Here is a 16,628-nt window from a genome sequence, read left to right as displayed (position 1 = left end):
GACCATAAAAAACAAAACAAACGCCATGAATTATTTTACTGTTCTTTGTGATTTCACGTTTAATACTAAAATACTTGATAGATCTGGAATTTATTTCGGTGTAAGGAGGGTGAGAATCGCACTTTCTCCCCGGCTGATTAGTCATTTCTTTGTACACAATTCATCCAACAATCCATCCTTCCCTCTCCCCGTCCCCACATTTTCATTATTTTACATTTCTTATTATATCTTTTTTCCCTATTAAATCGTGACATCTTTTATTAGAACCGTGGAACCACGGAACTTAGGGCAGCGTCAAGAATCCAGCTACAAAGAAGGGAGTCTACAGGTCTGCGGCTTGCACGCAGAACTACAACCAATCTAGCCACTGTTTGGGGTTTCTTTCCTCCCGCAAACCTGCAACAAGGAGCAGTCAGGAGAAGCAGGCCCTTGAATTGCCGAGTGTTTGGTACATCACTGAGTGTTCGTTGGATAACTGGGGTTGGGGGTTGGGGGGCGGGGGAGGCGAGCATGGGAGGGAGGCTGTGAACCTATTTTTCTTAGCCAGGCATTTTTTTATTTTCCAGAGTCTTGTCTGTCTTCCTTTATCTCACCCTAAGTACCCAAATCTTCCTTGAAACGGGGTTACAGGGCGTCTCCGCCCCAACTCTTCCCGAAGCCCTTGTCGCCTGTCCTTGCCTACAGTCTAGACGAGAGGGCGGCTCCGAACGCATAGGGAATAGTGTGACTGGGATCGGGGGCAGGCGGGGGAGATGCCAGGGTTCGGAGGCGAAGGGCTGGAGGGGGAGGGGGGGTGGAGAGAAGGACCTGCGCTCGGCGCGGGCTTCGCGCCCCCGCAATGTCCTCGGCGTCCACCAGAAGGCGCCCCAGCGCTCTCCATCCCCGCGCGTAGCCGGATCCTCCGCCGCAACCAGCCCGGGAGCTGAGCCGCGCGGCACCGCGAACTGAAGAGCCGGGCGGCGGCCCGACCTCTCCCGGCCCGGCAAGTGGAACAGGGTACCGGGGAACCCCGGATTTGTTTCTGGGACTGGGGTGCGGAGGTTTCTGGACTCCGATCCCCACCCCCGCAGGAAACGCCCAGAGCCACCCCAGCGCCTTGGTCTACAAAGCCCGGAGAGTCCGAAGGCGGGAGGGGTCGGGCGCGCTCGGGAGGCAGGAGGATCCCCCTCACTCTCAGCCTCACACCCGACTCCCCCATCAGGCCGCCTCCAGCCCCATGAGGACCCCCAGGCTGGAGGTGAGAGCCTGGCGCAGCCCGGACCGAAATCTTGCGGCGGCCTCAGAGCGTTAGACAGGTCAGTGTCCGGGCGGGATGAGGGGCCGAGCCTGAGGCGGGAAGAGGCGCGCACGCCGGTCCACCTTGTCCCCCCGCACAGCTTCCCGAGGCCACTCACGGGGTCACCTCCGCCGGGGCCACCCAGTAGCGCGGGCGTGATTCTGCATTTTTCATGACAGGCAAGGTGTGGCGCTGCCCTCTGCAGCCCAGCCGGGGCCAGGTGATGCTCGGACTGAGGGGTTGGGGGATGCGCGGGCCAGGGGAGGTGGCGGGCTCGGGAACACCCGCTATTCCGATAAAATGGTACTCTTCTACTTATGAGCCTCCGCATCGAAACCACTACCTCCAACGTTCTCTTGCTTCAAGATGCCCGGCCTCAGGCGTGAGAGGAAAGCAAGATGCGGGAGAGGGAGAGAAGAAAGGAGGCCGGGAGACCCGAGGCCCGGGAAGTGAGGGGAGGGGACAGGGGTACCGATTCGCTATGCAAATCCTGGCGCGCGAGATGTGGAAAGCCCCAGGTGGTCGGCAGGAGCCTCCGGAAGCGCGGGGGCCCCAACCCACGCCTTCGCTCCCCACCTTTCTCACTCTCCCATCCCTACCGCCCACCCAGGATGCGGCTGGGCCGCCGGGCCCTCTGTGTGCTGGTCCTGCTGCTCGCCTGCGCCTCGCTGGGGCTCCTGTACGCGAGCACCCGGGTCGCGCCGGGCCTCCAGGCACCTCTTGCGCTGTGGACGCCCCTGCAGGGCAACCCCAGGCCAGAATTGCCAGGTCTTGCCCCCGAGCCCCGGTACGCACACATCCCAGTCAGGATCAAGGAGCAAGTGGTGGGGTGAGTGCAAGGAGTCGTGGTACCGGCACGGCACTCGCTGGGGGGTGGCGTGGGAAGCTCTTGTTTCCTCCACTGCTGAGCTCTGATGCCTGGGCTCCCCACGACTGGTTGCAGAGGGGTGAAGTGGGAGGTGGAGGGGGCCACTGAGTCTTGTGCTTGCGGGGGGACAAATCTGTCCTCCAAGAACCTTGTCACGGTATGGGGAAGGGAGGGTGTGCCGTCAGGGGAGGGCCCTGACTTTCTGAGACCTGGTGATTCCCTATGAAAGGAGAGTCCAGGTGGGGTCCTAATGGCGTGTAGGCAACTCTGAACACCTAGCAATTGGCCCTAATTCTACACCTCTGTAAAATCCAGATTTAGGGGTTGCGTCATTCCTTTGGTGGTTCCTCCTCCTGGGGACTATTTGAAGAGCAGTGTTTAAGGGGACAGATTTTGGATGGACAGGGTTGAAAGGCCAAGATGTAGGTCCTGTGTAAATGTTCTGTGGGATAAGTGAGCTGCATGGCTGGGCTCTGAGGACCCTTCCTCCCGGCTCCAGGCTGCTGTCCACGAACAATTGCAGTTGTGAGTCCAGTGCGGGGAGCCTTCGCCTCCCCTTCCAGAGGCAGGTGCAAGCCATTGACTTCACCAAGGCCTTTGACCCTGAGGAGCTGAGGGCTGCATCTGCCTTGAGGGAGCAGGAGTTCCAGGCCTTCCTTTCAAGGTACCGGTACCAGTGGGAAAGGAGGGCATGACTCTTGTAGGGGAAGAGCAGGGGGAAGCCTGGAGGGTAGGTGTGGCAGGAGGGAGAGCCCGTCTCCCCCTGACTGCTCCTCTGTCCTCCCCCTCCTTCACTGCCAGGAGCCAGTCTGCTGCTGACCAGCTGCTCATAGCCCCTGCCAACTCCCCACTACAGTACCCCCTGCAGGGTGTGGAGGTCCAGCCCCTCAGGAGCATCTTGGTGCCAGGTGGGGAGAACGGTCCTAGGGGATGACCTAAGCCACGGTGGGGGGTGGCAGAGCCCAGGTTGGGTGAGGAAGAATGAGGGAAGATTGGAATGGGAGGTAGGAGACTTGAGGTCAGGGAGGGCTCATGAGGTGGGAGATGGGGACAGAAGGGACTCTAAGATTGTCAGGAATTGTAGAAGACAGTGACTGGAGAGGTTTGGGGAGAAGGGTCTATTCTTGCTGACTGGCCAAAGTTAGGTGGACAGGTAGGGCAGGCCACAGAAGAGCTACTGCTTTGATGGGAAGGAGTAAAAAATAAGTTACTCTAGGCTATGCCCCGCAATGTGCCCTGCTGTGGCCTCAACAAGAGGGATGAATGAGAAATTCTGTGCTGGGTGTGGTGAAAGAGGGAAGAGAAAATGAGGAATTCCAGATTGTCTGTGATTTTGATCCCCTCTCCTTCCTCCCAGGACTGAGCCTGCAGGCCACTTCTGGTCAGGAGGTATACCAGGTGAGAAGAAACAGGAGGGCGAGGAGGCCAGGTGGGCATTAAGGATGCCGGGAGGGCAACAAAGCTGCCAAAGGAGGGATGGAGGAACCAGGGAGGCAAGAGGTGGGTCTGGGGCCTCACCCTGCACTCTCCAATCCCCTCTCCCAGGTGAACCTGACTGCCTCCTTGGGCACCTGGGACGTGGCAGGGGAAGTGACTGGAGTGACTCTCACTGGAGAGGGGCAGCCAGATCTCACCCTCGCCAGCCCAGGGCTGGACCAACTCAATCGGCAGCTGCAACTGGTGACTTATAGCAGCCGAAGCTACCAGGCAAACACAGCAGACATAGGTGCGAGGCCCAGGTGGAGGTAGTAACAGGCTGGGTGAACACAGGGAGCCCAGAAAGGCAGGAGCGAGCAAGTGGCAGAGGGTGTGGGAGACACTCGGGCCATGGCCAGCGCTGCCCAGCCACACAATGGGCATTTCAGCTGGGCCAGCAGGGCCAGGGAGGGAGAGAAGGGGCCTTTGTTCATCTGGGGCTGGAGCAGGCCAGAGGGAAACCCGAGCCTTGGGTGTGTCCCCCCTTCAGGCCAACCATGGGGGCCCCAGGAAGTGACCTGCCCCAGGAGCCAGAAGACTCAAGCTCTATTCCCAGCCCACCACTTACTAGAGGGCAAAGGGCTTTATCTCCCAGAGCCCCCATTTCTCCTCTAGCAAAAGGGGCATAACACAGTCCTCCTGCTTCTCTCCAAGGCTTCTGTACCAAACCTACTCCCACTTTGGAGCCTTTGCACTTGCTGTTCCCTCTGCCTAGAATGCTCTTCCCGCAGGTTTTTGCATAGCTGGCTCCTTCCTATCATTTGGATCTCAGCTCAAATGGCTCCTCTTCACTATCACATTACTTGTCTTATTTTCTATTCAATACTTATCTGTATCTGAATTTTCTTACTTACTTAGCCTGGAACCAGACTGACTAGGTTCCTATCCCAGCTTTGTTGCTTAACAGTTGGGTAATTATGGACATGTTACCTTCTCTGTGCCTTCTTTTTCTGTAGTAGGAATCTACTTAATAGGGCTACTGTGAGGATTAAATGAGTTCATATATTTAAGGTAACTTTAAAAGTGCCTGGCACATAGTAAATGCTCAATAAAGGTTAGCTTTTTAATGAACTCTTTTATCATCTTTCCCCCACCCATTAAAATGTAAGTTCCATGGGGATAAGAACCTTGCATTCTTGTCTAACAGGGCCTAGAAAAGTGCTACACAGAGTAGGCGCTTAAATATTGTTTTACTGAAAAGACAATGTTGTCCAAGCCCTAGGGGCCACATCTCATGTCCTTTCTTCCCAGTCCGGTTCTCCACCGAGGGACACAAAGTTGCCTTCACCATACGCATAAGACACCCACCCAGCCCTCAGCTGTACCCACCTGGGTCTCTACCCCTGGGAGGTGAGACTGGTATGCTCAGGGACATAGATCCAGCCCTGATGGGGAGCAAGTTGGGAGAGGGCGACAAGTTGGGAGACACCCCTGGGAGATGTCTTCCTGCTCTTCACTCCCTACTCTCCTCTGCACCTAACCCTGCCCCTCACTCCCAGCCCAGTACAACATCAGCGCTCTGGTCACCATTGCCACTAAGACCTTCCTTCGTTACAATCGGCTACGGGCACTCATCGCCAGCATCCGCCGCTTCTACCCGACAGTCACAGTGGTAATCGCCGACGACAGCGACAAGCCAGAGAGCATTAGAGGTCCCCACATCGAGCACTATCTCATGCCTTTTGGCAAGGTGAGCAGCCAGCGAGGCTGAACTGTGCGCCACAGGGCACCGGGAGGGGGCGCACCCTCAGTCTGCAGTCTCCACCATAGTGATTCCACGATTACCTGCCTCAGAATCACTGAGGCGCCTGTTAAGCATGAGGATTTCTGGAATGTAAACTCCACGGGAGCAGGAATCGTGTGTCTTACTAGCGCTGCGTTCTGAGAATGGTGCTTAGCACCTAGTGGGGGGCTCAGTAGATAGTTGATGAATGAATGAACGCATGAATTAAATGCATTCCAATACCTTCCCCCAGAACACTGACTCAGCGCCTCGCACAAGTGGGAAATGCATTTTTTACCTAGCTCCCGGCCATTCGTAAGCACTCGAAAGTTTGGAGAGGGGCATAGGCTGTTGAGAGGGGTCAGGAGTGAGGAGAAAAGGTGGCAGAGGGCTACGTTCTATCTCGACAGCATCGCCAACCGTACTTACCCTTCCCCAGGGCTGGTTCGCAGGCCGGAACCTGGCCGTATCCCAAGTAACCACCAAGTACGTGCTGTGGGTGGACGACGACTTCGTCTTCACGGCGCGGACACGACTGGAGAGGCTTGTGGACGTGCTGGAGCGGACGCCGCTGGACCTGGTAGGGGAGGGGCCTTGAGATGTAGGGTGGGAGGAGAGCCTTCGGCAGACTAAGGCCGCGGCCGGCCGGTAGACCCGATTGCGGGCAGCCAGCCCTGGGACGGGAGGGGACGACGAAGCGGAGCCTGGGGCACTATCTGGGTCCTGCAGGGGAGAAGCGGGAAAGGACAGGGCAGGAGAGCCGCCCTGGGGGGCAGAGGATCCCCTTCCGGTCCGCGCCCCGCCTGCAGCCGTCCTCCCGCCCCGGCAGGTGGGGGGCGCGGTGCGCGAGATCTCCGGCTTCGCCACCACCTACCGGCAGCTGCTGAGCGTGGAGCCCGGCGCTCCAGGCCGCGGGAACTGCCTCCGGCAGAAGCGCGGCTTCCACCACGCGCTCGTCGGCTTCCCAGGGTGCGTGGTCACCGACGGCGTGGTCAACTTCTTCCTGGCGCGCACTGACAAGGTGCGCGAGGTCGGCTTTGACCCGCGCCTCAGCCGCGTGGCGCACCTGGGTGAGTGGCGCCCCCTCCTGGCCGGGCCCGGCAGGAATCCCGCGGGGCGCTGGGCTGGGCTCGGTGCAGTAAGGCGCCAAGGGCCCTGGGTACTACTCCCCGACCACCCCCGCGGAGCCCACGGCTGCTACCGGGGCCCCTAGAGCAGTTCTACGAAGATTTACCAAGACCTGTGCCCGGGCAAGAGAGAGAGCTTCCACCCTCTCAGCCCCGAGCATCATTTAAACCTCCACAGCCAGTACAACTGCTGGGTCCGTCTTGAGCTTCCCCACCACTGCCACCTGCACCTTTATCTCGCTCCCAGCCGTATCCCTTGGTTCAGACCACCTCGGAGCATACCATTCGGCATTTATTGAACCTCTGCGTGTGCGTGTTGGGGGCGGGGCAGGGAGGGGCGGGGGGTGGGGCGGAGGATCAGTTTTCAAAGCACAAGGTAAGGATATTGACTCCATTTTATACAAGAGTAAAACTAAGACTCAAAAGGGTTGATTTACATGCCCAAGGTCCTTAGAAATGGGGTCTTTGCATATGCACCCAGCATATCCCAAATCTCAGTTCTCCTTTAACGGTGGGGCCTCTGTATCCTCAAGACCCTTCATTGTGTACTCGCCTTTCCTCCACCCCCAGAATTCTTCCTGGATGGACTTGGTTCTCTTCGGGTGGGCTCCTGCTCAGACGTTGTCGTGGATCATGCATCCAAGTTGAAGTTGCCTTGGACATCAAGGGATGCTAGGGCAGAGACTTACGCTCGGTACCGTTACCCGGGATCACTGGATGAAAGTCAGGTGGCCAAACACCGCCTGCTCTTCTTCAAACACCGGCTCCAGTGCATGACCTCAGAGTGACGGCCACTCGGGGCCTTCCAACTGTCAGGCTGGGCCTACCTCCTTGCACCTGCCAGGAATATCTAGCAAAGCCCACCAGCCAGTGACCACTCCACTGACTGTCTCCAATCTCCTTCAGAACTTGATCCCAAATAGGGGCTTGTCCTGGTGACATTCCTCCTTTCTGCGAGTGCCCAGGGGCATGATGGAGCCATAACTCATCCCACAGCCAGTGCCAAGTCCTCCTCCCACCCCCTTCCCATAGGGCAGGAAGTGGGGGGTTGCTTTCCAAGTGCCAAAGAGCCCATGGGGACTCTAAAAACCTAAAGCGGAAACACTCTCATCTCCTTGGGACCAAGGGGGTGGGGAAGCCCCCAGTATATATTCCCAGGGCTGGGGCCTCCCTCGCATCCCTGGATCCAGGACTCTGTGCAGCGACTGCAGCCCCACCCCATGGAGAGAACTGGTGACGGGAGCTGGTGTGGGGACCAGTGAACATACAGGTGAAAGCCATTTTCAGTTGTGTCTCTGCAATGCTGTGCGCATGGAGGAATGGGGCACCAAGGGTCTGTGTGCAGACACCCAGACTCACTTCATGAACCCCAGAGACTCTCAGCTTCATTTTATTAGTTACATTAAGTAAGGGGGCTCAGGGACCCTGGCCCTCCTCACACACATGCTTTTGGGACCCTCCACACTCCACATGACCGGGTCAGACCCACACTGTGCAAGTCTTTGGACCAGTGAGCTCCTGGAAAAGGGAAGGGACATGTCAGAAGTAGATTAGGTGCCCCCCTCCCTCACCCAAGATTTGGCAGACCTCTCAGGGGTACCCCGCCTGCTTTGGAACCTTAGTTCCTCAGTTCTTCACCCACAGCTGGGCCCAGTCTCCCTGGTTTAGTCTTATATAGACTAATCACTTCATCCCCACCCCTTTCCTTCATCTCCCTCCTCAGCCCCCTTCACAAATCCCTCTGCCTGGATCTTCAGTCACTGACTCACACCTCCTTTGCCATAGCCCAGCACCTCCTGGCTTCCACTCCCGTTGCTACTGCCGCCTCACCAGTCTCTCCAGGGCATATGCAGCTGCATCCTGGACACTCACAAACAGCTGTTCTGGGGTCACTCTATCCAGGAGTCCTGCCTGGGTCAGTGTCCCCAGCACTGAGGCTGTGTGGAGAAGGGGTCAGGCTCTCAGGTCCTACAACTACACCATGTCCTCTTCCTTCCCCGCAAGCGTCCAGTCACTCCCCACTCTCCAGATCCCTCCATCCTCCACATCTCACCATTACACTGAGCCAGGAGAAGGTGGATCCCAGCATCTCGGCATCGGCTGGCCAGCTACGTGGGGCGGGGGGGGGGGGGGGGGCAGGGGGTTAAATCCTATATCAGAGAGTATTCGTGGGACAAGGGGACTTTCTCCTTAACCTACCCTCTCCCTCACCTGAACCACTTCTCTGGCCCCTGCCGCATCTGCAAAGGTGACACCACTGCAGTCTAGGACTACCACTCTGACAGGCTCAGCAACTAGGATGGCAGAAGGCAGGAGTACCCAGATGCCTCCATGGGTCGTGCCCAAATCTCCCTCATTGTCATCCCATCTCACCTGCATCAGGTGGGCCATCTGTCTTTGGAGCCTCCTGTGAGTAGAAAAGGGTAGTCACCATCTCTGAGACACGAACATGCACCCCTTGAGCACAATGACCCCCCCCAGAACACCCACCTGTCTCGCACCCCCAAAGAAGCCACACGCCCCTTTGACCAAGTCCCTCACCTTGCCTCCTTCTCCAAGCCCCAGGTGCCACTCCAGGATGCGGCGAAACTGCCCACGGGTCCCGAAGTAGAGCGGCGTTGGATAGCTCAGGATACAGAGCCCTGGGACCTGGAGGAGCTAAGGGGCCAGAGGGTCAGTGAAACATCCGAGTCTAATCTTCCCTTCCTTCTTCGGCTGTAGCCCACCCACCTTGTGACTCTCTCTGAGTGGCCTGTAGAGCTCTGTCCCCTCAGCCAGTCCGAGTGCCAGGCACTGTACCCTGGGCGGGAAGCTGGGGTCAGATTCCCAGCCTGACCTGGCTGGAGAGTCACCCCAAGCACTCTTTTCTCTTCCCTCCTCTCATCTTGACTCCCCTCATCTCTACTCCCACCTCTGGGTGCGGCAGACCACAGTCATCATGGAGAAGACCACACCTACAGCCAGGCCCAGGTCCACACTCAGGGTCACGACAGCCACCCATGTGACCATCCACACAGCCTGCAGGACATGGATGGGAGCGAAATGACCAAAAGAAATGCCAGGCCATCCCTACCAGGGAAAGGGGTCCAGGGGCAGTGACTGCCGGGGCAAGTGATGGGGAGGGATGGCCCGGGAGAAAGTAGAAACAATGACAGAAGGAAGGAACGGGATGGACCTAATAGGGGATACACACCAAGTGTAATGACCCCAGACCTTGAACCATCTGGGGAGTTACAAATATTCAGGCCTGAAGAGGTTCAAGCTCCACCCTTCGCCTTGTCTCTGAGTAAAGGGATTAGGAGGTACACATGTTGGGGGTGGGTGGGTTGCAGAACTTAGGACTGGGACAATTAGCTTCGATCAAGGGCAGAGGCTGGGGACGCTGGTAAATGGGAGGGGGCATCCGAGGGTAATGCTGCCATTTCTCACAAAGTCCACGCGGCTGATGCGCCATAGTTGTGGAAGTTCTCGCATCTGGAAGAACATCTGGCGCATGCTGGAGATGTTGATGCAGGCCAAGACAGCCTTGGGGCAGAGGAGGTAAGCTGACCACCCCAGTGTGGAGGGATGTCGCCACCCATCCCAGCCACCCCTCCACCTCCTCTGCTGCTTACCTTGGGCAGATAGTAGAAGAAGGGCCCCAACCACAGCAGGACAGACAGGACAACCATACAGGAGAAGAGGCCTGCCAGCTAGAGGGAAGGAGGGACGGAAGCAAAGAAGGGAGGGAACCTCACCCACCCCCGCGTGAGAGTTGGTCTCCCTGCCTACTCTGCCTCATCCTCCTTGGAAGTCTCCCTCCTCCCAAATCCCCTTCCACACTCCTCGAGCCCCTGCTTGATATTCTGCCGCTCACACCTACCTTTCCCCTCCCCCAATTAAATGCCTGTCATTTGCTGGTCTGCCCCAAGATGCAGTTCAACATCCCTATTTTTGTAGCTGACCTCCATCTTTTTTTAAAATTTTATTGGAGCATAGTTGATTTACAATGTTGTGTTAGTTTCTGCTGTACAGCAAAGTGAATCAGTCAGACATATATATATATATATATATCTCCATTCTCTTTTGGATTCTTTTCCCATAGTCATTACAGAGTATTGAGTAGAGTGCCCTGTGCTATACAGTAGGTCCTTATTAGCTATCTATTTTTATATATAGCAGTGTGTATATGTCAATCCCAATCTCCCAACTTATCCCTCCCCCACCAGCCTACCTTCATCTTAAAAGCCACTGTTGGATGACCCTAAAAGCAGGTTAAACACATGCTTAGGGCACCAACAAAGTACAGGAAACCAAAAATATTAGGGAGAGACTTTGATATGTGATATTTCTTTTTAAAAGAAAATGTCCTCACAAGGAAAAACACCAGAATTTTGTTTCTTAAATTTATTTTCCAGATTAGTAGTGTTCTTATTTTGAACTACATATAGGGCACCATAAACTTTTTCAGTGCTTAGAGTCTACAAAGGTCTTAATGTACCTTTCTTCTCTTCTATACCTCCTACCCAGGTAATCCCATCTCCTCACTCACCTTCCCTCACAGAATTCCATCCTTCTCTATAGAGCTGCCAACTGGGGATCTGCCAATCTTCCACTTGTTCCACCACCACCCAACCTGGATGCCCCTCCCCCCTTCTCCTCACCCAAGGACGTGCTCTTACCTGTGTGTTCCCACCAGCATCCACTAGTAGGCTGGTTGTGGCCAATGTGGCCGAGTTGGGAAAGCAAGAGAAGAGGGAGGAGATGAGGTTGGAGACACCATGTGCAAAGAGCTCCTGGAGGGATGCAGGGAGATGAAGAGGAGACAAAGGCATGGCTGGGAGGGGGGAATCACATTAGGGGGCTGTCCCCTGAATGAGGTTGGGGTCCTCACTCAAAGTCACACCTGGTTGGAATCAATAGTGTAGCTGTACTTGTCTGCATAGATGGAGGCCAGGGAGGCAGACACTGCAAAGGTAACCAGTGCCATGGGCAACGAGTCGGCCAGAATCCTGGGCAGCTCAGCCAGGTTGGGGAGGAGAGGCTGGGGAAATCTAGAGAGAGAGGAATCCGTGGTGAGGATGGGTTGGGTATAACAAGGATACGAGCAAGAGAGAGGAAATGGCATAGGGCAGGACAGGGGAAGGCGCTGGGTGGGAGAGTTGTGAGAAAAGAAAACGGGTGCCTTTTCATTCTCTCTTACCCTCCGGGCAGCAATCCAACTATCTGGATGTTGTATCTTGTGTCCAGGGAAGAGGTGAAGCAGAGCACGGAGGCCAGAAGCACCTGGGAAAGAGAGCAAATTAGAGCATGGGAGGAGACAGGCCCCTGGCAGACGCCGGAAGGAGCTCAATATGAGAGAGGATTGCAACGCAGGATTAGGTGGTTGCAGGAGCCCAGCAACTGGGGTAGCTGGGATGTTTTGGGGATGGATGCCTAACAACTGGTTTAGAGTGAAGGAGATTGGGGATGGGAAAGAAGAATGATGTATGCCTGGAGCTATGGAGAGAGATGGACAGGAAGAAGTAAGAGGGGGCTGCTATGAGGGATGGTGGATATCAAGAGGTACAATCGAGCCATTCTAAGCAGGGAAGCTGGGTTATATCAAGGGATATATGGGGTATCTGTGGAGACGAGGAGAGCCTGTTTAGTTGGGGCAGGAGAGAGAAATGTAGGTGGACGCGGGGAGGAGGATAAAACGTGAATTACAGTGCGGGACCGGTGAGGGGAGAGACGGGAGCGAAGGTGCCGGTGCCGTGGCGAGCGACACCGCAAGGGGGCGCTGTAAGGAGGAAGAAGGCTTTCTAAGAGGCCTACAGCCGGCTTTTTGAGAGAAGGGGGGACGTTTGGGTGGGGGATTCCCGAGGGTCAAAGTGTTCTGGGAAGAGGCCTGGAAAAGTACACGTGTAAGCAGGACCTCTCATCTGTGACCTCTCTGCACTCCATGAAGGGGCGGCAGCGGCCAGTTCCTACAGGACGGGCAGGGTCTGTGCGGTGCACGGGGCTGGGACCCCATCCTCACCATGACGATTTCCCCTGGGATCGGGGTGGGTAGCCTGTCTCGGAACCTCACGTTCAATTCCTTGACGGGCACGAGCAGCGCCAGGCTGAGTGCCGAGACGGTCAGTTCGGCGGGACTGCTCCGCGGCAGCGCCGTCAGCACGGCGGCCAGCGTCTACGGGCAGGGGCAGTGAGCAGAGGGCCTGGAGCCAGGGTCGCCTGCCCCCAGCGCGGACCCGCCAGACTGAGGCGAGGCCTCTCCTGGCTCCCATCAGGGCTTCCACCTCCTCAGCGACCCTCATTCAGCCACGTGGTTCTGACCTTTTCTCCGCCCGTGCCACACACTATCCCTCCACTCGCCCCCACTTCCTTTCTTTACGGGTTTCCCTCTTCCCGGGACCGCTAGAAGCCTCTTCGCTCTTCTCCCACCTCACCTTGAAGAGAGCGAAGCAGCCGATCTGACGCGGGAGGGGCAACCCCAAAAGGCTAGGCAGTTGGGACACGAGCACGTGCAGGGCGGCCCCACTGGTTAGCGCCTTGACTACAGGCTCCGACAAAAAGGTGGCCAGGACGCCGAGCTGCAGCGCGAACATTCCCAGCTGCAGGGGAGAAGATGCGCCATCACCACTGGAGAAGGAGCAGACAAGCCCCGGCGCAGTGCACCAGCTTGTCCGCGCACCTCTCCCGCCTAGACCGGTGCTGGAGACTTGTCCCTCCCTCTCCCCTGGCCCAATTCTCCGGGCCCCCAGCGTGGATTCCCTCAGGGTCCTCCCCCAAGGTCCTCCCTCACCATCAGTGCCCCGCTCCCGAAGGCCATGGCCGCAGCCGCACCAACCCGCTGAGCATCCAGCTGTTCCCTCTCAATGCCGCTCAGGTTCCCCTCGAGGGGTTCAGGCACCAGCCGCTCCACGGCCGAGCCCGTCATAAGGCTGAGTACCGCGAAAGTTCCTAGGGCCGGGGGACAAACGCAGAGATCACCAGCTGTGCCACCTGGGGCACGGCGAGAGCCCAGGCTTCGCGCTCTCCGCCCAGGATGCTGCCGTCAGACGCCCTCTCCTAGAAGGCTTGCTGCTCAGGTGAAGATTCTGGGGCCAAGAGCTGGTGCAGCAGCCCGGAACCAGCGGTGAGGGAGGAAAGGAGGGAGCACCCGCCGGGAAAAAACGGCTCCCAACTGCGTCACTGCCCCTCCTGCAAACGCCCTGGGGACTGCCTGCTCCTTTGGGCGACAGAGTATCTCCTCTCCCCTCTTCCAAGTCGTAGAGACGTTCATTTTAACCAAATTTCATGGAGAGGAAAAGTCCGAGTAAACTCCCGCCTCTTTGCACCCACTCAGCACCCGCAGCGAGCACTGTCTAGGTCAGAGGTTCACGGCAGTGTAGCGGCCGAGGCGGAAGGGAAGGTGGGGGGCGTGAAGACGGGAACAAGGGCGAGGGAGCTTACAAGAACGGAAGCCTCAAACCCCTGTCCTTTCCACCCCACAGAGAAGGAGAGGAGTCACTGGGTCACTCACCGGTGGACAGGTGTCTCCCAGTACCCAACAAGGTGTAGATGAGGACGGGAAAGAAAGAAGTGTAGAGTCCGAACACTGGGGGCACAGAGGTCAGGAGGGCAAAAGCCATGCCTGGGGGAGTAGTGGAAGGAAAGGTCTCCGGTGTGTAGGTTAGGGGGCAGGGTGCCCAGCCTCCAGGACTGTCCTTCCCTTCCCGCACTCTTAGAGGCTGGCCCGGGGACTCTAAATCCCGCCACATGAGGGAACTGAGGGGTTAACGGGCCTCGATGGGAGGTCGTGGGGCGGACAAGGTCAGAGATCTGTGTCGGCCGCGTCCTGGGGGGCTGGCGTCCTGCCTCTCTCCAGTTCCCTGGGCCGGACCGTGTCCAAGACTTCGCGCAGAATTGCACAGATGAGGGGAGCTGGGGGTGGGGATCTGATGGAGCTCCACTGTCCTTACCCAGAACTTGGCCTCAGGTCCCTGTCGCCGAGCCCTCAAGCCACACTAACCCACCACTTCGCTCCCGGTTCCCAGGCCCCGTGCCAACCCGAAGCCCTCTAGAGCTTGGGCCCCTGACAGGCTGCTGCTGGCGCCGCTCACCCTGGGGCACGTGCACGATGCCCACGGTCACTCCGGCCACCGCATCCCCGAGCAGCCAGGCCCGCCAGCGGTAGTGGGGCAGCCAACGCAGCGGGGGCAGCCGCGCCCGCAGCAGGGGCCACGGCCCCGGTCCGGAACAGGCGCGGGCCCGCCGCTTCCAAAGCCGGCGCAGCCGCGACCAGCGGGGCTCCGCGAGTAGCTCGGGCTCCTGCTCCGCGTCCCCGAAGAGCTGCTGAAACCGGGCCTCGGTAAGAGGTTCCCTGAACTTGGCGCCCAGGGGGGACTTAAGGTCGGAGGCCTCTCCCGGACCTGGGCAGGTGCTGGCACCGGGTAGCCCACTCATTTTGCCCTCTGCCACCTCCAACTCCGCCCAGTCTTAAATACCCCTCCGCCCGCGGGCCCCGAGTCCCGCCTCCGCGAAGCAGGGTCCAATCCCGTCCCGGAGGGCGCCCTCTCTTGGGGACCTTCTACAGTCAGGAGCCGGCTGCGCCTTGGGGAGGGGGTGTCTCTACGTTAGGCGTTTCCTCAGACATGCTTGGCCAGATCGCTCGCTCTGCAGCCTGCTATGGGGGGAGGGATGGCCGTGGAAAGGGGTAGGAGCCAGAGAGGTAGGGCGAAAGACAAACGCGCCCCATCACCCAACACCCACTATTTACCGCTCCTAGGTCTTTTGACTCCCGCCTTCTCGCTCCCGGTTCCTTTCCGCATCTGCACCTTGGGCGAAGACAGACGCTGACTCCTCTAGGGTTACTGGTCATTCCCAGGGCCGCTGCATTGCCCACAAGAAAGTTCAGCGGCGTTCCAACTTCCCTTCCCCGCCCCGCCCCCACCCAAATCCTCATGGGGCGCAGCTTGTCCCCAGAAAGTGTAAGGGGCTCCATTGGCCTCAGCTGCTACTGGATATGGATGGACAGAGAACCGCCCTGCCACACACACACCTCTGCTGGGAGTGGCTGGGCCTAAATTTCCAGTTCAGGGCCTCAGGGGGAACACTGAACAGACAGGGAACTTTGATTTTATTTCTCAGAAGCCAAAAACACTGAAGCACTGTTTATTACATTCCAGTGCTATTCACAGAGTAGGCACTCAACAACACGTATGTGGTTAAATTAAGTACAAAAGGGTCACCCACCCACCTCATGTACCCCTGTGGTCCCTAAAGAGATACAAAGGTTCCGAGCTCCAGAATTCTGTTATTTGCCCCATCCCCTCCTCCTCACACGAATCCTTAGCAGCCCTCCCCAGTCCCTGACCCCAAAGCCCTGGGGGTGGGGTACAGTGAGGGTGGGTCTCCCCTCTTCAATTCCTCCTATTGTTCCCCAGAAGTCTTATCTGGGCTGTACGTCCTGTCCCCTCCACCTTAGAGGTCCCTCCCCCCATTGTGGCCAGAGAGACCTCAGGCCCACAGGGAGACTCCAGCTCTTCCTCACCCTCCCACCCCAGCAGTCTATTGTCTGCTGAGGAAGCTCAAGTACACGTGACTGGGCCCAGGGGACGGATGGACACAGTGGACACACCGATGCCCAAGGACCCAGGACAGGGCATCTGGACACGGATCTCTGCACGTTTGGCTCTCTGTCCCAGGGGCTGTCCCAGAAGTTGGGAGAGGTGAAGACCCCTTTGGGCTCTCCGCTCTTGGGTCTGTGGCTTGAAGAAGAATCCCTTCCTGCTCAGTATGGATATGCCTTACAACCTCCCGGACAGCAAAAATAAGGACACCCAGAGCCAGAAGGGGACACAGCACCCCAGCATCCTCTCACCTCCCCATGTTCCCTGAGCTGAACATGGTGGCCCCAGAAAGAAAGGTACATTGGGCATTCGGAGCTTTAGAATCTGGGTGTTGGGGGGAATGGTGGGAAGTCACCCCACAGCGGGCTTTCCAGTGGGGTCTAGAACAGAGACCAGAGGGGAGGGAAAGAGGGACTGGGCAAAGGGGAGGATACGTCAAGGTTCTAGGGTTTTCCAGTAGCCCTAAGCTCCAGGTCTAGACTGAGAGTTGCTGCAACCGCAGGTGAGGGACAAAGATAATGACGTCTTTTATCTTACATCCCGCACCCTTCTCCTTTCACCAGGCCCCTCCTCAAGTGAC

General features: G+C 57.7%; 2 protein-coding genes across 14 annotated transcripts; one reads left to right on the top strand and one right to left on the bottom strand.

The window, feature by feature from the left end:
- Positions 1-920: 920 nt before the first annotated feature.
- On the top strand, positions 921-8,092 carry B4GALNT1 (beta-1,4-N-acetyl-galactosaminyltransferase 1). Of its 4 annotated transcripts, none has more exons than XM_029206002.1 (11): positions 921-1,295; positions 1,887-2,105; positions 2,644-2,808; positions 2,946-3,052; positions 3,502-3,542; positions 3,690-3,870; positions 4,872-4,979; positions 5,120-5,310; positions 5,783-5,923; positions 6,173-6,413; positions 7,041-7,567. In XM_029206002.1, exons 2-11 carry the CDS (start codon positions 1,888-1,890, stop codon positions 7,256-7,258), a joined length of 1,611 nt encoding a protein of 536 aa, XP_029061835.1. In that variant the 5' UTR covers positions 921-1,295; position 1,887; the 3' UTR covers positions 7,259-7,567. The 4 variants fall into 4 exon arrangements, with proteins under 4 accessions (XP_029061835.1, XP_029061836.1, XP_029061837.1 ...); XM_029206003.1 differs by having other exon boundaries at positions 926-1,295; positions 4,872-4,970; positions 7,041-7,405; XM_029206004.1 differs by lacking the exons at positions 921-1,295; positions 2,644-2,808 and adding an exon at positions 1,356-1,496 and having other exon boundaries at positions 4,872-4,970; positions 7,041-8,092.
- Positions 7,824-15,454, bottom strand: SLC26A10 (solute carrier family 26 member 10). Of its 10 annotated transcripts, none has more exons than XM_029205996.1 (19): positions 15,196-15,454; positions 14,540-14,771; positions 13,960-14,070; positions 13,240-13,397; positions 12,884-13,048; positions 12,472-12,624; positions 11,653-11,735; positions 11,356-11,503; positions 11,132-11,245; positions 10,085-10,162; positions 9,900-9,995; positions 9,382-9,488; positions 9,201-9,270; positions 9,012-9,128; positions 8,844-8,877; positions 8,682-8,764; positions 8,524-8,578; positions 8,301-8,407; positions 7,824-7,988 (listed from the first exon to the last, which is right to left on the bottom strand). In XM_029205996.1, the coding sequence occupies exons 1-19, from the start codon at positions 15,418-15,420 to the stop codon at positions 7,950-7,952; spliced, it is 2,175 nt and encodes a 724-aa protein (XP_029061829.1). In that variant the 5' UTR covers positions 15,421-15,454; the 3' UTR covers positions 7,824-7,949. The 10 variants fall into 10 exon arrangements, 4 of the variants coding, with proteins under 4 accessions (XP_029061829.1, XP_029061830.1, XP_029061831.1 ...); XM_029205997.1 differs by having other exon boundaries at positions 7,840-7,988; positions 8,242-8,407; positions 15,196-15,450; XM_029205998.1 differs by having other exon boundaries at positions 7,847-7,988; positions 8,343-8,407.
- Positions 15,455-16,628: the final 1,174 nt, after the last annotated feature.

The sequence above is a fragment of the Monodon monoceros genome, unplaced genomic scaffold (genome assembly GCF_005190385.1).
Source record: "Monodon monoceros isolate NGI ecotype Baffin Bay Population unplaced genomic scaffold, NGI_Narwhal_1 Super_Scaffold_6, whole genome shotgun sequence".
Taxonomy (NCBI): domain Eukaryota; kingdom Metazoa; phylum Chordata; class Mammalia; order Artiodactyla; family Monodontidae; genus Monodon; species Monodon monoceros.
This window is presented reverse-complemented; position numbering and strand designations above follow the sequence as displayed.